Source organism: Hyperolius riggenbachi, chromosome 4 (assembly GCF_040937935.1).
Source record: "Hyperolius riggenbachi isolate aHypRig1 chromosome 4, aHypRig1.pri, whole genome shotgun sequence".
Classification (NCBI taxonomy): Eukaryota; Metazoa; Chordata; class Amphibia; order Anura; family Hyperoliidae; genus Hyperolius; species Hyperolius riggenbachi.
The window spans coordinates 172,073,859-172,100,279 of NC_090649.1; the positions used below are offsets into that span (position 1 = coordinate 172,073,859).

A 26,421-nucleotide genomic window follows, 5' to 3' on the forward strand; every position below is an offset into this window, starting at 1 on the left:
TGAAAGATCACAGACCACTTTTACCCCCTTCCATGTAGTATGAGAGCCATACCTACACAGTCTATTTTATGGAGCTGAACTCCCAATCAGATAGAAAGCTTTGCAAGATGCTGCACACAAAGATGCTGTACACATGCAACAGATCAGTATCTGCAAAAGATCTGTTCCTGCAAAATGCATTCATAGTCTAGGATATCTGCAGATCATACACACCTTGTTTAACAGACATTCATCTGCAGATCAGATCCACCAGGATGGATTTTCAGATCTGCAGAGGATTGTCTGATCTGCAGATGAATGTCAGTTAAACAAGGTGATCTCATAGACTATGAATGCAATTTGCAGGAACAGATCTTTGGCAGGAACAGATCTTTGACAGATACTGATCTTTTGTGTCTGTACAGCATCTGTGTGTGCAGCATCTTGCAAAGATTTTTTTCTGATGGGGAGTTCAGCTCCATAGAATAGAGTGTGTAGGTATGGCTCTCATACTACATGGAAGGGGGTAAGATTAGTCTGTGATCTTTCATTTTCAAAAGACTATGGTCTGATGTGTGTATGTGGCCTTAGTGTGGGGCCAGGGAATCAGCACTGACCTGTTCAGTGGACACATTCTGGGCCAGCAGTGGAGCTTAAAAGGAAATGCATATGGCAGCCTCCATATTAGCCTCACTTCAGGTTTCCTTGAAACCATTGACTAGTCCCCCTTCAAATAAGCCTAGAATCCTAGGGCCATACACAAATGACTTTCTCCTAGGAGAACATTTTTCATCTTTGATTTAAAATAACTTTTTAGCACTTTGCAATGGGAAAACGTATCAAAAAGAAGGTAAAGGGTACTATCAAAATTATTTCGAGTATTTTTTTGCTTGCTGGTGGTTTAAAGGGATTTTATTGACAAGTTTTAAAACATCACAGAGGATAAAACTCAGGTGAAAAAGTGAATTGCATATGGCCCCTAGAGGTTTACAGAACTCTCCCACACAATTTTAGTTTGATTCTCATTATGTAGTTTTAGGAGTTGTGTGGAAAAAGAAACCCATTGCTGGGTCAGGTTTATGAAAAAAAATAAGTGGCATTCATTTGGATTTTAAATAGGCTATTGTATAAATGACCGATAGGATTGGTAACAGTACACCAAAATTGCTTGGGAAAGAGGAAAGTAGAATATTATCGCTGCAAACTGCATTTGTAGCTACAAGTTTTACGAGTTAACCTGAAGAACACCAACCTCATTGAACACTGGATACATAACCGCGTATAGAGGCATGGAAACCATAGAAGTGGTCTCTGATTCATTCTTCATCTCTTCCATTGTCATCCTCATTCAAAGAGACCGGGGTGTTAGAATATGGTGCTATGGAAGCAGGTAACTCTTCATTCAGTGTGCTCGATGCGGCCGTTCTTACAATGCAAGAAATGGTTCCAAATTACCCTAGGAGGAAAACAAATCTTTTATTGATTTATGTATGGTATCAAGGAACTACAGAAAAAACAAAACACTAAGGTTTGCTGATTAAAACTGTTTTCAACCAGATTTTACTCTAGAAAAGGTAAAAAGGAGAAAAATGGACAGTGGCTTAAAAGGGACTCCGAGCACCTCTCATAGGCATGCCTTTAAGCCAGACGACTTCCAACAAAGTCGTGCTATGACCTTTCTGGAGGAGCTTCTTGCAATGGCCATGCGTGTCACTTCCTCTTCCTGCTTCATTCAGTAATGCATTTCTCTAACAGAGCAGACAGTGGTGACTCGGAAGTTATAATATATCCAAGATGGCAGCCGCGATTTTAAAATTGAAAATCAAATGAAAACTATTTGGTGTAGAACTGCAATTCATGCATCAAATGAAAGAGGAGAGCACAAGCGACAGAAAGGTATGAATCTAAGTACTTTGCAGTACTGGTCAGAGTCTTAAAGGCATGCCCATGAGAGGTGCTCGGAGTCCCTTTAAAGCAGTATTTCCCAATCTGTGCATATGTACCTGCAAAACATGCACTTCTGACCTGTGAGGACAGATTTGGGAAAACAGACTTTAAAAAGGGGACATAAAAAAAAAAAAAAAAAAAGTGTGAAAAGTAGTTGGCACTACAGCACAGTATAGCGGTGAGAACACAGGAGGAGGACATCTGAAGTAAGAGTGATATGGAGGCTACCATATTTATTTCCTGTTAAGCAATACTAGTTGCCTGGCATCCTGCTGATGCGTTGCCTCTATTACTTTTAGGGCTCGTTTCCACTGTTGCGACGCGATTTCGCCGGCATTCCGACGCTTGTAAAAACGCATGCGGATGTGTTTCCGCATGCGTTTTTACCCGCGATTTCGCGTGTGATTTCGCATGGCAGGGTGCCATGCGAAATTAACCATGACACTGCCAGGGCAAAATAACATTGAAAAAGGTGCGAAATCGCACGCGAAATCGCGGGTAAAAACGCATGTAACAAACGCATGCATTTTTACTATTAAATACATTAGCGGCGATTCGCACGGATTCCCGACGCAGGCGAATTCAGTGGGTCCCGTCGTGCAGATTTGGCCCGCCGCCAAATCGCTCCTGCATGCCGCACATGTGGAAACAGCCCCGGCCACTTCAGTGTAACAAGCGAATCCGCATCTCGTCGCCGCATGCGGATTCGCTATGGTGGAAACGAGCCCTTAGCCATAGACCCTGAACAAGCATATGCAGATCAGATGTTTGACATTGTCAGATCCGACAAGATTAGCTGCATGCTTGTTTCTGGTGTGATTCGGACACTACTGCAGCTAAACAAAGGACATAAATATGGCAGCCTCCATATACTTCTCGCTTCAGATTCCCTGTAAGTTTATACCTGATTAAAACCTGCGGAATTGCAATTTCAGCTGAAATCTTGTCTTCCCACCTACAGGTTTAGGTTGGCAGACCAAGTGATCAATCAATATCAGGAAGCTATTGAGCGTTTATCAGGGCTGTGGAGTCTGAGTCAAAGCAATTTTTGGGTACCTGGAGTCTGTTTCATAAACTGAGGAGTTGGATGGTCTTTATACCAACTCCACAGCCCTGATGTTTATACTTGGGTACAAGTTAAGGTGCAACAAGCTTCACATGTTAAAGCAGTCCTTTTTCAGACACAGTGACTTAGAAATTAGCATAGAACTCAGTCAGTTATCTGCAAATTGGAATACATGACCAAAGTTACCAGCTATAGGTGTACTACAAACTAGCTGCCCTGGATCTATGTCTGGTGTACAGCAGCACAAGGGAAACATTTTCATGGCTCTGCCCACCTGTCATCAAGCCAACTGTAGGTTTTAGGGTAGGAATACATTAGGCAGAGATCGCATATGCGGTTTCCGTAGCACATAGTGGAAACCGCATATGTGATTCTGCCTAGTGTGTTACTACTCCAACTCATTGAACACAATGAGGAAATAACTGCAAATGTCTTGTTTTAACCTGAATCGAAAATTATATGGAGGCCAAACAGCTTTCATTTTAAAAAGTGGATCCGAGAAACTTTTACTCATTGCATAATTGTGTTTCTTTCATATAGTTTATAGGGCATTCCTCAAGCCAAATATTTTGTGTTGTTTTAATACTCTAACTCCCTATAAACTAAACAAGCCTCGCCCACAGCTCCTTTTGTGCCTTGGCACTGTAGCAAGAGCTTATGGGAGCTCAGTCTGGGCAGGAGGAGGTTACTAGCCACTGATTTCAGAGGCAGTGGGGACTGAATTTACACACAGGCAAGCTGATCACATCTCCAGCCCTCAGCCTGTGACAATGTGACAAACAGAACGTGGCTGCCTTCATTGTATCACAGGAATAAAATGATCATACACTTTTGAAGCCGTTTGCAGCTAGATTTGCTGTGTAAACTATCTAAACTTTAGATAAGATATATAGACAAGTTACTTGTTATAGTAATTCATCTCGGATCCGCTTTAAACAATATCAGTTGCCTGGCAGTTCACCTGATCCTCTGCCAATAATACGTTATCCATAGAACCTGAACAAACGTGGATCAGATGCATCTGACAAGATTATCCGCATGCTTGTTTCAGGTGTGCGATTCAGACTCAACCCCAGCCAAAGAAACAACTGCCAGGCAACTGGTGTTTAAAAGTAAATAAATATGACAGCCTCCATTTTTTTTCTCGCTTCAGGTTCCCTTTAAGATATACGTATACAGGTTTCTTTCTCTCTCCTGCTTATACTGTACTCCCTTCATAATTTGCCACAGTATCTGCACTAAGTGAGATTGGCAGTAGATGTACTCTGTCCCATCTGTGCACATCTTCTGTCAATGCTTGCTATGAAAGCAAACAAAAATTAACAGTGCAGACAGGACATTGTTCAGCAGCTGCCAACCTCATAAAGAGCACTGTACATAGTTATGGCAACATTTTGCCAAGAGTATAAGCAGAGTGGAGGTAATACAGAAAGTGGGTTAAATAAAAAGTAATCAGGTTTACACTAAACAACTCACTCTAGCAGTAGGTCTACATTACACTACATACAAACTGAAGCACATCTCACAAAAGGAAAAAAAATGGGATATCAATGCTTGTTTCTTGGTTTTGTAGGGAACTTATTAAACAAAACCTGTGTGAGCTTACATTATAATCATCCTCTGTTTTAGTTTGTTAGGCTAGGTTCCCTTTTGTACCAGACCTCGAATGGCCAGAGGGAGTGGACAGTATAGTGTCTGCTCTGATTGTCCTGGGCAGATGCATTTCAACCAAAGTCTATATGTGAAAATACATTTGCTTGTCTGTGAAAACTGCGGACAGCACAAAAGTGGGACCACCAGAAACGCATCTGATGCAGGCTCAAAGTGATCCTGAGCCAAAGCTCAGGATCAAAATCAGATACTTACCTAAAGGGAATGTCCAGGCTAAAAAAACAAAAACAAAAAACCACTTGATTGACAGTGGCGCTCACACAGGTGCAGTAGAGGACAGCCTCACAAGGTCAGCCTCTGCAGCGGAGGGGGCCGGGAACCAGCAGCTGAGAGTGGAGCTGTGGTGAGAAACATGTCGGCTGCAAGGGGCTGGAGAAAACCTTGGGTAAGTAGATTTTTTTTTTTGTGTGTTTTTTAATGGAGCCTGGACATTCCCTTTAAAAGGGAACCTGAAGCGAGATGTGGAGGCTGCCCTATTTATTTCCTTTTAAACAATAACAGTCGCCTGGCTGTCCTGCTGGTCTATTTGGCTGCAGTAGTGTCTGAATCATACACCTGAAACAAGCATGCAGCTAATCAGTCAGATCTGACAATGTCAGAAACCCCTGATCTGCTGCATGCTTGTTCAGGGTCTATGGCTAAAAGTATTAAGCCTCATCTACACGCGTAGATGAGGCTCCGATGTTCCTTATCAGGTCGGATCTTGCCACTGCCGATTCCCTGCTCGTTCCCTGCGAGGGTACAATGGCAGGGAGGGAATCGGGCGGAAGATAAGCGGCGTCGGCGGGGAATCGAATCAGACGCACGCGCAGGCGAGCGAGGACGTGCAAGGATGCGGAAGAGCCTCATCTACGCGTGTAGATGAGGCTTTAGAGGCAGAGGATCAACAGGACAGCCAGGCAACTGGTGTTGCTTAAAAGGGACCCAATATGGCAGCCTCCATATACCTCTCACTTCAGTTACCCTCAGGATCCTATTGAGGCTTCCCTTGCTACTTAGTTGTCCCCTGTTCCTGAGCGCAGCTACCCTCCAGATCGGGGTCGTGTTCCTCCTCTGTTACAAGTGCGGCCATACACGAGCAGATCCGTGCTCCTGCGCATGCATGGGTGGGCTCACGCGGCTCCTGCTCGGCCACACTCATAACAGGAGGAGAGGCATGGCCTTAGTCTGGAGGGGAGACATCAGAATACAGATGGAAGACTCAATAGGATCCTGAGGCTTCACTCTCTTTAAGTATCTAATTTCATACCCAAGCTTCAGCTCGGGTACACTTTAACAGGTGCAAATAGAGGCTGTTTTACTTGTAGCAAAGCCAATTTGATTTATTTTTAAATTACACAAACTATTGACAAAAACACACGAAAACCAAGCAAAACACATTCAAATTTAACAAAACAACTATTAAGATTAAGGCCTCTTTCACAGTAGGACACGGCGGTTTGATGAGGCGTTAAAGTCGCAACGCAAATTACAACGCCCCCAAAAAGTCGCAACGCAACTTAATGCCCAGTTATCGTCGCACACAGGCAATGAAAAGTATGCTTCCAAGTCATTACTGAGCATGTGCAAACAGTCTAACGCAGCTAATAACGTGTATAACGCACAGCATGCAGCACTTTCTAATAACGCTACACGTTACACACAAACGCAACGTGTGCACTGTGAATGTCGCACAGACTTGTATTGCGGTGCGTTAGTCTGCGCTAAAACATTTTCTAACGTGCGACTTTAATGTTGCACTGTGAAAGAGGCCTTATAAAATATTCCTGTATGAAAAATTGAGATATCAAGCACTACAGTAAATAAAGGAACAACTTTGGCACTTGATAGACATTTAGGCTAGTTGCAGCAAGCTTACACCACACCTACCCTTAAGTTAATTCACGCTCATAAACATATACACTTGTTAAAAGCCACATCAAAAGCTTTGTTTGTATAAACTCTGCAAAGGGGAAAAAAAAAAAAAAAACAAAAAAAAAAAAAACACAACTACATCTATGCAGATGGGAAATAGTCAAAGCAGAAAACACAAAATAATAAAAAATAAAAACCCTGACCCAAGAGTGTTCCTTCCCTCAAAGTATGCCCTCCCATTCACCCTTCTACTGCAGAAATTTGGTAAAAATTGTACAAGGTTGTATCATTGATGAGCACCTTTGGCCTCTTACATGGAGCTGAGGCTGCACAGACATCACTATCGTGGAGGCCAGGGATGCATCTGTTGCTATGGAGGGAGGAGGAGGGATGACGTGCAGGGAACAACAGAATGGCTTCTGGGAGATGTCATGAGTGCGGATTAGAGATCGCCCGTGCATTGGACATCACTAAAAATCCAGTATGATGGCTAGCCATGTGAATTGCATCTGCCAATTTCGGCGCAGTGCTGCCAATTTCGGCGCAGCACTGCGTTGATCGTTTGGGCGCCACCATATCTTGTAATGAGAATTACGGCTATAGTGGCTCTTAGGGTAGTAACACACTAGGCAGAATCGCACATGCATTTTCCACTACGTGCTATGGAACACGCATATGCGATTTTGCCTAGTGTGTTCTTACCCTTAGACTAAATTTAGGTTACTCGGCTGGCTGCAATAGCTGATGCACAAATAATAGACTCCCCCCACCAAATTGCGACAACTCGGTAAGGGGGAATAGTAGTATTTCAGTTTACTCTGCACCTAAATTTGCCCATGGTCATTTCATATGTACGCAAGTGAATTTATAATGCAAAATCTGTCATCCCCTTTACATTTGCACACAACTGAGATGATGCAAAGTCATGCCAGGCCACTTGGTTTGTACCCAACCTGAACAGAGTCAAATTATTTAAAATAAAAAAACACATGATGCACCTGCAAATGATAATTGCCTTATTGTCAGTTCCTGTTAGAAGTTCACTATTTTCTCTAACAATTAATCCCTCCAGTTTGACAAGATCTTGTCAGAACTGAAACATAGCAACTGATATTTAACTGACAGCAACTGATATCAGTTATAACTGTAAGGACAACTAATGTGCAAGGTAGTGTACATGCTTCCCTATGGCTCAAGTGGGTGGTTTACACCAGGGGTCCCCAACCCCCAGCACAATATCGGGCCGGGGATGTTTTGCGTCAGGCCGCGGGTCTGGCATTCTTTGGGGGGGGGGGGGGGGGTTAACTATACAGGGGCAACCATACTAGCTATACTGGGGACACCTATGCTAACTATACAGGGGCAACCATACTAGCTATACTGGGGACACCTATTCTAACTATACAGGGGCAACCATACTAGCTATTAGGCCTGAACGATTTTAGGAAAAAATTGAATTGGGTGATGTCTGTCTGAAATTGTGATTTCGAGTCACGATTTCCTTCAAATCAAGCTTTGTTCCCTCTCTTTATCTGTTTCTGATCATAAGATGTACAGAGGCGTAAAAAGGATAAAAGTATGCTAAAAAGTTTAAAATATTCGGGTGGCGGTGGTGGACCGGTCACTCCAAAAAGGACACGAAATTGTCACTTGAGGAAGAGAATTTAATTCAATACTCCACGAACAATTCGCAACGCGTAGCTTCATCAGGCAATAAACATACGGAGTATCACGGCTAGACGTCCAATACACGCTTGGCACCTCTGATGAAGTGGGACTGTGCCCATGAAACGCGTTGCGAATTGTGCGTGGAGTATTGAATTAAATTCTTTTCCTCAAGTGACAATTTCGTGTCCTTTTTGGAGTGACCGGTCCACCACCCGAATATTTTAAACTTTTTAGCATACTTTTATCCTTTTGGCGCCTCTGTACATCTTATGATCAAAATTTTACACCCTGGTGGAAGGGTGATACACCTGCTTTCTTCAGAGAGCGACATTGTAATCCTGAATGGGGACGGGTTTAATCTCCCCACCTGCCTATACAGTGGTTGCCTATGCGGTAACCCATGTTTGTGAGTATAATACTTACTTGTCCATTTTCCTTCTGGTTCCAATACATACTAGACCATACCGGGCTCTCGGTTTCTCCGTTTTATCTTTACCTGTTTGTTCCTCCTCTGTCCCCGTCTCTCTTTGTGCCCCCTTTGCCTCTTTATGCCTCCTCTGTGTCCCTTTGTACCCGCTCTGTCTGTGCCCCCTCTGTGTCTCTGTGCCTCCTCTGTCCCCCAAGCTGCATCAGTTCTGAATATAGCTTCCAGCACAAGTCCAGCGATGCCCTCTATCCACTTCGCCTCCTGCAGGCTCTAATGCATGGAATACTTCCTGTATGTCATGCAACATACAGGAAGCCAAAGTTTTGCCAAGCACAAGAGTCGGCAGTCGGTGATATAGGATGGACGGTCCACACGCATCGGGACTTTGGAGAAGTTTGAAGCCACTTCTTCAAACTTCCCCATGTGGAAATGATGTGATCGCGATAATTGGCACTTTGACGATTCTGAAATTGTGATCTTGGTGATCGCGATTTCGATTTAAATTCGATTTATTTTTCAGGCCTACTAGCTATACTGGGGACACCTATGCTAACTATACAGGTGCAACCATACTAGCTATACTGGGGACACCTATGCTAACTATACAGGGGCAACCATACTAGCTATACTGGGGACACCTATGCTAACTATACAGGGGCAACTACACTCCCTATACTGGAGCAACTCCTACTCCTGCAGCCACGCACCTCTCCCATCTCCGACCACCAATCCCCCCCACCCCCCCCCCCCCCCCCAGGTCCCTAGATAAAAGTTCAGTCTGGATAGTGGTCCCAGGGCTGAAAAAGGTTGTGGACCCCTGGTTTTAACAGTCTGCTGACCCAGGAGCTGTTACAGGGTCACTGCCATTTTTAAAAGGGAGGGCATGTAATTTAATCGATCACAGTGGACAAAACAGGACGTAGCAGAGGGGTGAAGGGATTGATGAGTAGATTACGCAGGAAGTAAGTCTATATGATTATTTTGACTATTCATTTTAAGTTCTGGTTTTCTTTAAGAATATTATGGGTTAAAAGAGATAGAGATGGGAATAAATATTTTTCTGGCTTCTTGAGGAATGTAATAGATTTATTTATTCTGTTGGCATTTCTACAACACAGCCAACACATAATTTCCACTAAATAAACTAGATGGAAATTCATTTCCAATCATTTCATAACATTATTTATTCAAGACACCTAATTATTTTACAAAGTTTAACTAAAATTGACTCCTTACACTGCAATGTAAAATGTCACCACTGCATATACTGTGTTCACGCAAACTAAAAATCCTAGATAAAAAAGTGCATGCCCAAGTATGTGCGTGTACATTGAAGAAAAAACAAACAGATCGCTGATTTTCAAGCAAGTATGACTAAAGATAAAGTAGGTCTATCAGCAGAAAGACAAAACTATACATTATTTGTCATTGGGTTTAAGGGCTGGAACCCACAGGAGCGCTTTTGGCAGCGTTGCGATACGCTAGCACTTTGCCAAAACGCTGGGCTAATGTTAATGGATAGGGCAACTTCCACAGGAGCGTTTGCGTTTCTGGGAAAGGACGTGCAGCATTTTGGGAGCGATAGCGCTTCAATGTAAAGTATTGAAACGCTAGCGGAAATGCTCAGCAAAACCTAAACTGAGCGGTTATGCTAGCGTTTTGAGGTTCAGCACACTAACAAAATGAAAAATAATTCACAAGACCAATCAGGATAAAAACGCGAAACTCTGCGCAACCGCTGAGCAAAAAAATACAATGTTGCAAAACGCGACCGAAAACGCGCATGAATCCGCTTAGACAAAACGCTAGCGGTTGCGTTTCGTGTTTGCTGATTTCAGTGGGTTCCAGGCCTAAAACCAATGAAAATTTGGCTACTCAAAATACCAGAACCTGTGTATTTTAAATTTACATTCATGTTAGATTTAGCCCTCTAGAGTTACAGGGCAACAGACGACCCACATTGGGGTCGATTCCTAAAAGGCTTTGCGGTAGGAAAAAAAAAAAAAAAAAAAAAAAACTTGTCAGGAGAATACCACATTCGGTATTTTAGACTTCTGTGTGCCAATTCATAAAAAAAAAAAAAAAAAAAAGGGGGCATCCCCAACTTCCCTTTAGATGTGCATTTTTGTTATACTGCCTCCGTTTGCCCTGAATCTGTGCTGAATCTGTCTGTCTAATAGGCCCCGTTTACACTGAGGCCTTGTTCACATTATATCCGTTTTTGTAAAATTTTAAAGGATTTTCAAAATCGCCCTGAAAGCGCTTGTGCAATGATTCTCTATGAGAGTGGTCATATCAGAGCGGTTAGTTTGCGATCCGCTTTGAAAAGCGGTGCTTGGACCATTTGAGGTGACTTGCCTCAATGGAAGGTATAGGAAAAAAAAACGCAAAACGCTCACAAAATTGATATGGCAAGCAAAAAAATTGTATTTATCGTTTCTGGATTATTTTCCGGATCAAAAAGACGGAAGCGCTAACAAAAACGAGCGAACGCGCAGAAAATAGCCAGAAAACGCATAAAAAAATAAGCGGAAAAAAATCCCACCGTGGACAGACACGCGAGCCGAACGCAATGTGAACAAGGCCTTAGGCCTCTTGCACACTGCATGCATTTCCGATTCCGCTTTTTAATCTTTACAGCATGCTGCGTTTTTTGATCCGGTTTTCTGTTGAATGTATTCAGGGAAGAATGAAAAACAAAAAAAAAAAAAACGGAATTTTAAATCGGAATCAGAAAACGGAGTTGCAGTGTGCAGGGAGCCTTAATCAGTTGCTTTCAGTTATAACAAAGAAAACTGATTTTCAAAGTAACGCTCATGTTTTCCTATGGCACCTTTCACACTTAACGCATTTTAACTGAAATCTTTTTCACAATGCACTGCTATAGAAAAAAAACGCGTACAAACGCATATTAAGTGCAATTGTTAATCAGTTGGTTTTTCCATAGCAGTGCATTGTGAAAAGGATTTCAACGTGTTAAAGAGGAACTCCAATGAACATTTTTACTGTTGGAAGGTGATGTAGCTGCTGCATGTTTTTTTGGCAGTTGGAAAAAGCTGTAAACAGCCATTTCCCACAATGCAGCAAGGTTCACAGACAGGAAACTGCCAAGAGTACATACTTTTCTTGTTTCTTGTGGGAGGGGTTTCACCACAATATCAGTCATACAGCGCCCCCTGATGGTCTGTTTGTGAAAAGGAAAAGATTTCTCATGTAAAGGGGGGTATCAGCTACAGATTGGGATAAAGTTCAATTCTTGGTCGGAGTTCTTGGTCGGAGTTTCTCTTTAAGTGTGAAAGGTGTCATAGGAAAACATGGGCATTACTTTGAAAATCAGTATTCTTTCAGTTATAACCAACTAAAAATCTACTCAGCAGCACAGAAAACGCTTGGCGTTTAACATGTTCACAGCATCAGAACTTTGTTTATCTTATCCAAGCCTTATTTTTAGCTGCACAAAAGCGAAGCTCTGCCCCATCAAAGAAAACTGCCCAGGCATTTTTACCCTGATACTGTGCAAAGCATGATGGGATTTCTGATGTTATTCATGTTGCCTAGCAACTGGGAGGGGTGATCAGCACACAGGACAGTTGGAACTGTGCCTCATGCTCCCTGTCACCTTTCACAAAAAAAAGATGGCTGCCCTCATGAAATCAAACATTTAAACAGGGTGGGTAAAATTATATTACCTATCTATTTTAATTAACATAACTATTGCAACTTAAAGGGACACTTAAGGGTCGAACACACACAGCCCCAGCCGCCTGACCAGATGGCTCCCTGGAGACCTCCCCAACCCTTCACGTCGGGACAGGAAACTAGAACTGAAGGTAATGGAGATAAGCCTATTTATACTGTCTGTTATGCAAATTTAAATCTTTTGCAGCTTCCTGTCTGTTGGTTAGAGGGAGACAAGACTCATTAGGGGTGCTATCTGAGCAGACATACTGGGAAAAATTAGTTTTACTCACCTGGGGCTTCCTCCGGTGCCCATGCAGTCTCGATCAGATGCTACTGTTCCCGGCGACAGGCACGCGAACGAGAGGGATTCTTCACATTCATGGCCGCAAAAGCAGTATAGAGGGCGCTATTGCGGCCAGAAGCGCGAAGAATCACTCGTATTCCCAGGCCTGTTGCCGAAAATTGAAGTGGCTGCCGACAAGGACAGGAGCGTCTGATCGAGACTGCATGGGCACCGGACAGCTGCAGGGTTTTTTTTTTTTTTTTCCCGACCGTTAGGTGTCCCTTTAATGACCGTATGTTTGTTTAGGCTGAAGCTCCTCTTAAAGTGTAAACGGGGCCTTAGTCTTTCTAAGCAATTTATTTAATTGCCACAGCTTAGAGAACTTTAAAAAATTTTTTACACATGCAGGCTTTCTGATGTGAAATACACATCTGAAAACAGGTATGCAAGAGGTTAAAAACACAGCCTGGGGTATTCACAGGAAGCCTCGTTTGTTCTGCTCTCCCTGCTGCTGCCTGGGAGATCTGTCCCCATTTAGGCCCAGTGCACACCAAAACCGCTAGCAGATCCGCAATACGCTAGCGGTTTTGGGAGCCGATTTCAGAGCGATTCTAGGTATGTTCAGAGAGGTTTTCTAAACATACCTAGCGGATTTGGGTGCGTTTTTGTGTAGCAGATTACACATATTGTTACAGTAAAAGCTGTTACTGAACAGCTTCTGTAACAAAAATGCTTGGCAAACCGCTCTGAAGTAGCGTTTTTCAGAGCGGTTTGCGTTTTTCTATACTTTACATTGAGGCCGAAACGCTTCCGAAATCCGCAAACGCGCAGCAGGAGGCACGTTTGTGGCTTGGCAAAAACCTCAATCCGCCGGTGTGCACCATCCCATTGCAATACATTAGCCAAGCGTTTTTCCAGGCGGATGCGGCCGGCGGATCGCTCCAAAAACCGCTCTGTATACAATAGGCCTAACTTTGCTCTTATCAGCTACCTTATCACCTCTTCAAAGCAGGCGGTATTCTCCCTGCCATTACCGCCTGCTCTAATCTTTATGAATTGACATTTACTGACATGTGTTAAGGTATTCACCGCATAACGCGGCAATTTACCTCACTGCTCAGGAATTTTCATGCGGGAACCGCTTTTATGAATTGACATTTTGTTGAGTGCTCGGTGAAGTCAGCTGTTTTCAGCATTACCGCATACAGTAATGCTTTATGAATGGACCCCTTTGAAGTGAAGAGACGTGCGCCCTCTACCTATCTCTCCGGCAGCTGCTGGAGAGATCCGTAAAGACCACACTTCTTTTACGTCAGACTGGCTGCAACTGACAGAAGTTACGGGACCTGGTACTGGCAAAAGGCTGAGGACGGCGGCGTGGGAGGGATCCGTGCAGATGGGGCTGGAGGAAGCCCCAGGTATCTATAAAAAAACTTTGAGTAATCTTCAGCTCTGGCACACTTTAAAAAAGTAATAAAATTGGGGGGCAGTGGACTTGCCTCCCACAGAAAATTCGACAAATCAGTTGCAATAAAACAATGAATGTTTCTCTATTTTTTTTACTTCATAAAAAAAAAAAAAAAAAAAAAAAAAAAAAAAAAAAAAAAAAAAAAAGGAGGAACAGGGAGATTGTAACGCGTTTCACAGGCTGATAGCCCGCTTCACCAAGCAACATACAGAAGCAAGCTTACATTTGTTAGGTATAAGTCAGAGCGTAAAAATACCTTCCATTAACTGTAAAAATGCTAGCAGCACACAAAAATATTTTAAAACTACAAACTGGTATACAGCGTGGGTGGGCTATATGTTAAACCCTGCCGAACCAAGCTCACCACTAAGGCAATAGCAAGGGCAAACGCGTGACCAGTACTACCTGCCTGAGCTCCCACTACCTCTGCTGTGCAAGCTTAGACCACGCTGCATCCAGCATCTGACTTACACTGCACAAAACGTCACTAGCCTAGTTTCACAACACAACCAGCTCCACATTTCACAATAGGTACAGTATTTTCTTTGAAATATTTTTTTTGTTGTGTACTGACTGAGTTGACAGAACTTGCCACAAAGCATCAGTTTTGTCTAAACCGACACTTTCCCTAAATTGTGGCTTGAAAACAAGCATTTTGGCAATTGACAATCTGGAAATGTTAGGCTTTTCTTTCAAACTGTGGCATCCCGCTCGATCTTCTATTGAGACTTCAGTAGCTCAAAAAGCAACAGATGCTGCAAGTAGACACTGTTGGACCTTTTAGCCTTGGGTTTCAGTTTATATCTCCGTGAAGCTTGTCCTTGGCTATTTTTTTTTTTTGGTCTAGCTGGCACATGTATTAGTAAAATTAACGTTAAACTTTTTACATTACAAAGCTGTTGTCACAACATCAAGCAGCTTGGAGACCATCTATTAATCTCACATTCTCGTCTATAATTTTCTGACGATCCCAAACAGCTCAGTGACTACTTTACTCCATTTAAAAAAAACTGAATAACTAATTAGTACTACACATCTTCAACTGCACATTTAAAACTTTTAAATAAGCATTTAAATTCAATTTATGACATTTTCCAGGAGTACTAACCAAGGCATCCAGGACATTTAAAAATAACTAAAAAAGAAAAAAAAAAAAAAAAACCCACCACCAGAGGCAGGTCTAGTACACTAGTAGATGATATCCTGACGTACCCAAAAGATAGACCCCTATTTGATAGGAATCTGATCAGAGAGGGACCTATTCCTACCAAATAGGCAAATTATTTTACTAGATAATTAAAAAAAAAAAAAAAAAAAAAACACACACACACACACACACACACACAAAACCAACCAACCTGTTGACTCTTGCTGTGGAAGATAGCATTAGATGCCCCCTTTGTCCCTCCCCTTCCACCCCAGACAGTATCGTTTCCCCAGGGGCCCCACAGCCAGCTCATTTTTTTTTCCACATCTGAGAATACCTTCACATCCAATTCCAGTGAGAAAAGTAAGGGACAATAGACAAAATTAGTGCTCTGACTGCTATGAAAATCTAACAGAGATATAGCGATATATATATATATATATTTTTATTTCCACCGGAGTTTTAAACAAGTAGAGTACTGTGAAAGGTCATCATACTGGAAAAATGCAAACAGAAAAAGGAATGTGGAGGCCAGAATAGACTGTCCCTGGACTGTGTGCAACAGGCAGATATGAAGCCACTTATCAGACATGCTTTCCTGTTTTGCTATAACAGAACAGCACCATACATGTCTCATACTTTTCTACAGGACTCTTCCCTTGTATCTTTTGCCTATCCAAACTAAAGCTGAAATACATTGTTCTTACCAAAAACTTTAAATAGTAGTTTTTCTAACCATTTAAATAGGAACGGAGAACATAACTGAAGGATAGCTTAGTAAAAATTGAATGCCACAATAAACGGTAATTTGTTACTTGGAAAAAGCGATGAAGTAATATGGAAATACTAATGCAGATTAATGAATTTTAATAAAAATATTGTCACAACTTGACCTACTGATAATCCACATCAATCCTTCTATTGGTCAGTTTCTAATGCTACGTACACACATGCGACAACGATCATTCGTTGAGAACGACGAACAAACTTTTAATTGATGTAAGAACGACCTAAGTAAAGTTAGTTTTTAAATGTGTGTAACGATCTGATCGTTAGAACGAACGTTACATCACAAAGCAACTATTGCGCTTGCGCATAAAAATGAGAAGTTTCATGGAGAAATAGCGAAATGCGCATGTCAAGCCTAGTATGAACGACCGTTCCCAACGATGTACTACTTTTGCAAATGATAGTCGTTGGTAAAAATCCGCCAAGCTAGATCGTTCGTTTTTAACTATCTAGCTCGTCCGTCGTTAGACTGAATGATCGTTGGCTGCTTTTTTTTTAAACGATCGTCGTTTGAAACGATCGGGGAACGATTGTTTCAAACGACTATAGTCGCATGTGTGTACGCACCTTTGGTGTGAGGCTAAAAAGGCACCAGCTTATTTACACTCTGGATAAATAAGCTTTCCTGATCACTTCTGGTAAAAGGAAAATCAACGATCACTGGGAAAGGGGGGGGGGGGAAATAGAGCAGTCCCTTCTAAGGAGAGAGAAAAAAGGGGAGGTCAAACACGAGTCCCACCACTGCAATTTGCAGCAGAAACTATAGAGGGTCTTGAAATTACTACCCCCAAATGGTGCTGCTAGTAACGTACATCAGTACTGTAATTTACATTACTGATATGTTACTACGCACTTACCCAGCACACATTCTCACTTGAACCCTCTCCTAGTGCCTCCTCCCCCCCCCCCCCCCCGGCATGCTTAACACGAACCCCCTTCAGGTGCTTAAATCCAACAAGCCCCCCCCCCATTCCTCAAACTACCCTCAGACACCCAAATGACCGCTACCTGTAGCTGGCCATTTTCTGTGTAGTAGTAACATTTAGGCCCCATTCACACCTAAAAGCAGAAAACTTGCGGGAGTGATTTTTCCGCGATTAACGCGGAAAAAAAATATCCCTGGACACTGCAGCGATTTTTCCACGATCGCAATTAGCGTTTCTATAGCACTAAATGCGATTGCCAGGAACTCACCTGAAAATGATGCAGGCTACACGTTCGCGTTTGGCGATTTGCGTTAATCGCCGGCGATTAACTCAAATCGCTCAAGTGAGAACGGGCCCATAAGGTATTATTGCACTAGCGCTTTAGCGTTTTGCTGAAATCGCCGGCAAAACGCTCTAGTGTGAATGGGCCCTTAGGCCTAATGTGTTCACATGACTGTTCGATGCAGTGTAAAGCTATGGGCTGTCAATCTACCGCCTCTTCTGCCCCACCAACAATTGAACTAGTTCTGCCCTGTCCAATCGGCACTTTCAAAATCAGACGAAAGATGATTAGACATGTTGGGGGAATTCATTCCCTGCAGATAAAATTAACCTGCCGGGAATAAAGTGGAAAATAAGTGTATAGGCACTGTAATCAAGTGTATGGGCACTAATCTTTTGTTCTTTCTGTGGCCAAACGAAGGTAAACTGTGCCTTCAGATTACAGAGACCATTCACAAAGTACATTGCGTATGATCAAATGACTATTGCAAGCATGTCCAATCACTCAACATCTGACTGAATATCTGAATAAAGACCCAATTATTGGTTGCCGATTTGTGGCAGAATAGAAGCAAACTGAACATTTAATCAGATTTCTAATCACAAGTGAATTTTAGTCTGTGTATAGGTTATGGCCACAACCAGAAGTCAGCCAAAGTAGGTATTCTCCATCCATTACAAGAACTGCCCAAGTTTGGTGCAATAAGAGTCAACCTGTGCCAAGTCCGATTAGACAGACAAGGAGAGTGGAGCAGAGGATGGCATAGTTACAAGATTGGGGAAAGGCTAAATTTGACAACTGACTCCAGGCCTGTGCACATCAGAGGAAACTCTGCAGACGATTGCCTGTCGAGAATCCAGCGCGTTTACGGCAGGCCCTAATGACCCTCTAACACTTTGCCAATGACCTGTCTAGCAGATCACTTTGGCCAAGCGATGGGAGATAACACTGCCCCTCCCGTACTTGCACCATGTGACCCCTGCGCCGCGCCACTCCCCTCCCACCCCCCCCCCCCGCATAAAGCAGAATACATTGCACAGCCTCGGCCCCCCTGCAATGTCCCTTGAGATATGGGCTCCCTATCCCCATCGGTGATATTACTTAAATGTGTATACAGGCCTTTAGATAAATCATAATGATTTGGCCATCCAAGATAGGATGTTGGACTCCACATTTCTTGTAGGTCAGATGATCTTGCCCACACACCCGACCAGTTCTGGAATGTACACTGCATTCATAGCAGCATGAACCTAAAAACTGTTCAGCATTCAAACACCTGACAGTTTCACAGATACAAAGAAGTTTTAGTTTATGGTAAAATATTAAAACTACTATAAATACAAAAAAAAACAAAAAAAAAACTACTATACAAGTCACCGAAAATGAAACACATACCACTATCAATAAAACAAAGATTTACAATATGATTAAACAACATCCACTGTCTATAACGCTACCAAGTAGATCTTTCATTCTTTTCAGAGGTCTAAGTATATCATTAACTTCCACCACACCTGATAATTAAAGCTTCAAGAAGAAGCTTCATGAACATGTATAAAATGTGTAAGACAAAGCAGGAACAGACAAAGCAGGTCCTTCATTTGCTTTAGCACAATAACGTTGTACCAGAATGCACTGAAATGGGCCTTCTGATTAGAACCAGGCAGAGGATCATAGTTAAGATTCAGTCAAACTTTAACAACTGATACCATGCAGCACTGGTGGACAAATCAATATAGAATTCAAGAGTTAATTTGTACAATCCAGGACCCAGCTAGACTTTTTCTCAACGTCGCAACGCCCAGTTTACAGTGGGGCATTGCGACAAAAGGGATGCTTCGTAACTGCAATGTAAAACCTATGCGACATTCCCAGTGAGACCAGTGCAGCCTCCTAAAGTACTGCATGCAGTGTTGTACCGCAAAACAGGTGCATCAACAGTGACTGGGAAGCATACTTTCCATTGACTGTTTGCTCTACTGTAAGTGATGCAACACACTCCATGCGACTTCCATTCTGCTGCGTTTCTGCTTTTACAGGGAACTCAAAGCAATGCCCACTGTGAATGTAGTCTAAAGGTGGCCACACCCCATTCAAATAAGATTCAATTTTACACCAAATGCGATAAATACAATCCAATCGGTTGTACCGAAAAATTGAATGGTTTGTTTCATTCATTCCAGAAATCTGATCAAATTTACAATTTTTATTTGATAAAAGATCGGGAGTGTTGGATTTTTCTGATCAATTTATATGAAAATTGAATGGTATGTGGTAGATAGAAAAGTTCTTGATGTACAAAGCCAAGCAATTTTTTCTGCGTTTTCAATTACTTTTATCATAATTGGGGAAAAATGTAGTGTGAACCCCCAACTTTCCCAGTTAAAATACAGAGTTTGGGGTATACTTGCCGTACAAGACTACCCTTCCCCGCCGATGCACACCAAAAAAAATAAATCATATACTGGGGCTATGTATGAACAGATACTGGTGCTGTACTGTATGTGATACCCAGTATATAGGCAATTGACTGTTTGAATTGGTCTCCATCTCCCTAAGTGGATTTGTCAGCTCTCCCTGTTTATCAGCGCAGTATAGAAGAACAGATCACGCTGTGCCCCTAAAACATGCCTCTTTCACCCTTCTGGCCCGCCCTTGTATCCTGGTTACCTCCTTCTCTGCCTCTCAGATCTCGCACATGTGCGCCTGCGCCACTCCACTACAGTCCTCAGCAGCGAGATCTGAGAGTCGGTAACAGGATAGGGCATATCACCCAGCATCAATGACAACTGGTGTATAAGATTTTTTTTTATTTTTTATTTTTTATTTAATATTAGTGTCACTTACCTGGGGCTCCTGCCACCCCCTTCCGCCAACCTGTGCCCGCACAGCTCATTTGACTTATTGATGCTCTGGTCCCCCGCTGCAGCTCACTTTCACTTCACGCAGTTAGAGTGCACTGCACGACCTCGTTCATGCTCACGTAGCCAGACACATACTGTGCAGGCACAGTAGAGATTTTATCATAGCATAGAATAGATCTAGCTCCTGGCTACAGGAACGCGTACTAGAATATGCATGGCCAGGGCACAGAGAGGGTCGACTTAGAAGTCGGCTTGCAGTATGAGAAAAAATGTGAGCCATGGCGGGGGAACGGAAGATCGGTCCAGGACAGAATCCACACAGGTCAGCTGCAGGAGGCTGGCAGAAACCCCAGCTAATTGAAACTCTTATTTAACAGGTTTCAGTTCTGCTTTAAAGAGAATCTGTATTGTTAAAATCGCTCAAAAGTAAACATACCAGTGCGTTAGGGGACATCTCTTATTACCCTCTGTCACAATTTCGCCGCTCCTCGCCGCATTAAAAGTGGTTAAAAACAGTTTTAAAAAGTTTGTTTGTAAACAAACAAAATGGCCACCAAAACAGGAAGTAGGTTGATGCACAGTATGTCCACACATAGAAAATACATCCATACACAAGCAGGCTGTATACAGCATTCCTTTTGAATCTCAAGAGATCATTTGTGTGTTTCTTTCCCCCATGCACTGAAGTTTCAGGCTGCTCTTTTCTTCTTGCAAACAGCTTTGCCCTTGTTTGTAATTCCTCAGTATGTGAAAGCCCAGCCAGCTCAGAGGACGATTTACCCAGCTGATTAGAGCAGCTTCTCTCTTCTCTCTTATCTAAATAACACACAGGCAGTGTGCATAGAGGGGCCAGAAAGTGTGAGTTCATAGCAGAACCACAACACTGAAGAACTTGGCAGCCTTCCAGACACAAACCGACAAGTCTGACAGGGGAAAGATACATTGATTTATTACAGAGACTGTCATAGTAGAAAGTGTTGCAGTTAGCCAGAACACATTAGAATAGCTTTTGGAACATGTAGGATGATAAAAAACAGGATGCAATTTTTGTTACGGAGTCTCTTTAAGCTCCACTGAAAGCTAGGCTCAGTTCACACTGCATGGATCAACAACTGAATCAGGTAAAAACGGATCCAAAACAGATCAGTTTTTCCTCCACGGGTTCCATTACCAATCAATGTGATGGATCAGTCTATCAGCAATTATCATAGACTTCCTATATTAGCATCCCATTCGTCAGAAAGGACCAAACAGATCAGTTTGGCCTGGTGCACACCAAAACCCGCTAGCAGATCCGCAAAATGCTAGCAGATTTTGAAACGCTTTTTCTTATTTTTCTGTAGCATTTCACCTAGCATTTTGCGGTTTTGTGAAGCGTTTTTTGGTGTAGTAGATTTCATATATTGTTACAGTAAAGCTGTTACTGAACAGCTTCTGTAACAAAAACGCCTGCAAAACCGTTCTGAACTGCCATTTTTTCAGAGCGGTTTGCGTTTTTCCAATACTTTACATTGGAGGCAGAAACGCCTCCGCAATCCAAAAAATGCCTCACCCCGGCAGTATGCGTTTCAGCAAAACGCCTCCCGCTCTGGTGTGAACCACCCCACTGAGATACATTGACCAAGCGTACCCACAGCCGCAAGCGGCTGCAAAAACGCCAAAAAAACCTGCTCGGTGTGCACCAGCCCTTTGAGATGGACTGCTGTGAACGGATCCTATTGTTTAGCACAGGATGCGTTTGCATCAGTTCCGCTAAACCAAAACTTTCTTAGCACAGCATGAACCAAGCCTTGGGGGGAAAAAAAAAAACCACACACCCTGAAAAGTTCAGAGCCAGCAGTAATTTTTTTTATTATAAAGGCCCCCTGAGAATTTGTCCAACCCTGCTATATGAACTAAAATGCAAACATATTGTACACCACAACTAGTAGCCCACATTGCCAGAAGGTGGTGAACAAATGCCATTTCTTAACTAGGTGTAAATGCTATGCCTGCTGAAGCCTCACATCTGGGAACATTGGGCCAATAAGAGACAGCAAATCTGGATTCATCATTTGCTCTATGAGAAAGCTGAATAATCGCTTCTGTGAGTGACAGTTCTTCACATTTTCATGGGTCAGCCTCAGTCCCTGTACTGGGTTGAAGCACCTGATAAAAAAAAGGGTACAGTACCTGAGGGCAGTATATTATAACTGAAGAAAATGGAGTTGTTGAAACATCAAACGCGGTGTCTGGTTCGGATTGAAACAACGATATTTGTTTCATACGTCTGTTTGGCTGCTGCAAGCTTTGCAAGTAAGCCACTCTATGCTCATTCTGGATCTCCTTTTGAAGTTTCTAGCTCATAACAAGGATAGGATACTAAGTAAGCAATAATAATTATACCTGCTGTCATAAGTCAGACATATGTCTGGGAGTGTCCTACAGCTTATGTAAAGTGAGCAGAGATGAGATAATGTGTGGAACATGCAGAATTGCTTGTTTGCTAACCAGTCCAATCTGTATTGGCAGATCCAGAAATGTGCACAGCTATTCAGATTTGGGAACTGCTGACCAGCTCTGAACTGAACCGGTTAGTTGACTGGCAGTTGTAAATTTGCGTCGACTTATTAGAGTCAACTGCTTAAAGAACTGAAGTAAGAGGTATACGTAGGCTGTCAAATTTATTTCCTTTTAATCAATACCAGTTGCCTGGCAGCCCTGCTGGTCTATTTCTCTGCAGTAGTATCTGAATAACACCAGAAACAAGCATGCAGCTAGTCTGGTCAGCTCTGACTTTAAAGAGACTCCATAACAAAAATTGCATCCTGTTTTTTATCATCCTACAAGTTCAAAAAGCTATTCTAATGTGTTCTGGCTTACTGCAGCACGTTTTACTATCACCATCTCTGTAATAAATCAACTTATCTCTCTCTTGTCAGACTTGTCAGGCCTGTGTCTGGAAGGCTGCCAAGTTCTTCAGTGTTGTGGTTCTGCTATGAACGCCCCCATCCAGGCCCCTCTCTGCATACTGCCTGTGTGATATTTAGATTAGTGCAGCTTCTTTCTGTTCTATTATCTTTTACAAGCTGGATAAAGCCTCCTCTGAGCTGGCTGGGCTTTCACATACTGAGGAATTACATACAGGCACAGCTGTCTGCACTCTGCAGGAAGAAACAGCCTGACACTTCAGTGGAAGATAGCTGCAGGGGGAAAGAAACACACAAATGATCTCTTGAGATTCAAAAGGATGGCTGTATACAGCCTGCTTGTGTATGGATGTATTTTCTATGTGTGGACATACTGTACATCAACCTACTTCCTGTTTTGGTGGCCATTTTGTTTGTTTATAAACAAACTTTTTAAAACTGTTTTTAACCACTTTTAATGCGGCGAGGAGCGGCGAAATTGTGACAGAGGGTAATAGGAGATGTCCCCTAACGCACTGGTATGTTTACTTTTGTGCGATTTTAACAATACAGATTCTCTTTAAAGTCTGAAACACCTGATCTGCAGCATGCTTGTTCAGGGGCTATGGCTAATAGTATTAGAGGCAGAGGATCAGCAGGGCTGCCAGGCAACTGGTATTGCTTAAAGAGGAACTCCAGTGAAAATAATGTAGTAAAAAAAAAGTGCTTTTTTTAACCATAATTATGTATAAATGATTTAGTCAGTGTTTGCTCATTGTAAAATCTTTCCTCTCCCAGATTCACATTCTGACATTTATTACATGGTGACATTGTTACTGTGGGCAGGTTATGTAGCTGCTCCTAGCTGTTTTGGCTGTTAGAGACAGCTGTAAACAGCTATTTCCTGTCTGTGAACCTTGTTACATTGTAACAAACTGCCAAAAGTACCACGGTACTCAGAGCTTCTTGTGGGAAGGGTTTCAGCACAAAATCAGTCATACAGCACCCCCTGATGGTCTGTTTGTGAAAAGGAATAGATTTCTCATGTAAAAGGGGGTATCCGCTACTGATTGGGATAAAGTTCAATTCTAGGTTGGAGTTTCTGTTTAAAAGAAAATAAACATGGCAGCCTCCATATACCTCGCTCTTCAGTTCCCCTTTAAGCTACATATACACAGTAGATTAAACTTGGCCTAAGCAGCCAATAGTGTCCTTTTTGAGAATCAAGTGCGAACAGCTTATGCGATAGTCTGTGTAGAAATAAACTCTTGAAAGAGGAACTGTACTGAAAATAATAATGAGTAAGATTGCTTTTTAGGTAATATTAAATTTACTACAGTGTTTAGTCTTGCAGATTATTAAAAAAAAAAAAAAAAAAAAAAAAAAAAAAAACACACCTTTTCCTCACCACGATTTACATTCTGAAAATGAGGGCTCAGAGACACTATAAGCAAACTTATCTCCTCTCTGGGCTTCAACCATCATCTATGTTCAGATGGTACCCAGGTTTACTTCCATACCACGGACCTCTCCACCACCATGGAGAAGGTATTCTCTTGCCTCTCAGCCATCTCATCCTGGTTGTCTGGCAGGTTCCTAAAGTTAAACCTGGATAAGACTGAACCCCTAATCTTCCCGCCCCGTGCAGTCTCACCTCCCACAGACATCTATGTCACTGTCAAGGGCACAATCATCCGCCCAACCACACAAGCCCGCTGCCTGGGTCTCACCCTGGACTCAGCCCTCTCCATCACCCCCCACATCCAAACCATTGCTAGGGCCTGCAATTTCCATTTATGCAACATCTCCAAGATTGAGCCATACCTGACCCCAGTCATCTCCCACCTGGACTACTGCAACACCCGCCTGTCAGGCCTTCTTCAAAACTGCACCCCCCAATCCATCATGAACGCAGCAGCCAGACTAATCACTCCTCCCACCACTCTATCCCCTATGCAAATCCTTTCACCCGCTTCAAATTCACTTCAGAATCAGCTTCAAAATGCTATGTTGGCCTACAAATCCATACACAAGCCTTGCCCAACCTACATCTCTGACCTGGTCAGCAGATACACACCTGGCCGCCCACTTCACTCCTCCAAAAACCTCCTAACCCCCCCCCCCCCCCCGCATCTCACACTGATGCACGATTACAGGACTTCACTAGCGTTGCCCCCATCCTGTGGAACGCTCATCAGGCTTGCCCTCTCCTTCAACATACATACATACATACATACATACATAAAAAACCCTCACCTCTTCAAGGAGGCCTACCCTACCTCGATGCTGCCCTAACTCTCTCTGCCGAGAACTTCTTGATGCCCTCATTGCTCCTTTCGTGTCACCACACCCTCTCTCTAGATTGTAAGCCTTTGGCAGGGCCCTCTCCCCTTGTGTATCATTCTTTATTGTACACCCTACCCAGAATAAGTAAACTAGTATTATTAACACTACAACTCCAGTATATGATCTGATATTGTATTACTATCTGTATTGTGTTGTGTATCTTCTTGCTTGTTACCTGTATTGTATCTATTGTCTGTTACCTGTATTGTGCTGTCGGTCACCCAGTTATTGTCTATAATCCTATGTAATGTACAGTGCTGCTTAATATGTTGCCGCTATATAAATCCAATAAATAAGCGCTTTTCTGAGCGCTTTTTAGCCATCAGCGCTTTCTGAGAGCTTTTAAAAAAAAAAAAAAAATGCTCCCATTGACTTACATTAAAATTGTGGTAGAATCACGATCGTGGTAAAATTGTGCGACTTTACCATGATTTTAATGCAAGTCAATGGGAGCCCGTTTTAAAAAGCTCTCAGAAAGCGCTGACGGCTAAAAAATCCTCAGAGGTGGCGACATTTACTGCTGGCAAGCGCATGGCTAGAGTGATTGTTTACTCTGTTCCAAAGCCAGTAGAAAGAATACAGTAAAGTCCCACCTACCTGGAACTCAGGCTCCCAGCAGTCTCAAACAACTGAGCATGTCTCTCAGTGGGTCACCTGACCCACATTGGGTCACATGCATACTTCATGGGGCCATACAGAGAGGAAGCAGCAGAGCAGCTGCAGAAAGTGAGAAAGACAGCACCCTGAGGTTTTGTAAGTTGTTGAAGGGATACCAGAGCTGTGGAGTCGGTACAAAAAAAAAATAATCCAACCCCAACTCCTCCTCCTCAGTTAATGAAACCACCAACTCCGATTCCAGGTACCCAAAATTGCTCTGACTCCACAGCCCTGGTGGGTACTAGTGTTATTTCAGGAACGGTGCACAAACACCGCAATCCCCGCTTGTACCTGACCCTGCCAAATTTATTTAACCTGGTCTCCCCAGAATTCTCTGTAGGAGAGAATTCCGCATAGCTAAAAAGCCTAAGCTGTGACATCACTGGAAGACTGGGTGCTGCCATAGGCACCCATGTTAACAGTCGCAAAAACAAACTGCCGCTATAATTAGCAGTTACAGCTAATCGTGGCTATTAA

General features: G+C 42.8%; 1 protein-coding gene across 1 annotated transcript in view; it reads right to left on the bottom strand.

Moving 5' to 3' along the window:
• The window catches only part of PDCD10 (programmed cell death 10), a 65,291-nt gene that overhangs the window by 34,262 nt on the left and 4,608 nt on the right, over positions 1-26,421 (bottom strand). Inside the window, exon 2 of the mRNA XM_068280958.1 lies at positions 1,232-1,435. Coding sequence (XP_068137059.1) covers positions 1,232-1,327 — 96 coding nt within the window. The 5' untranslated portion in view covers positions 1,328-1,435. The remainder of the gene's footprint in view (positions 1-1,231; positions 1,436-26,421) is intronic.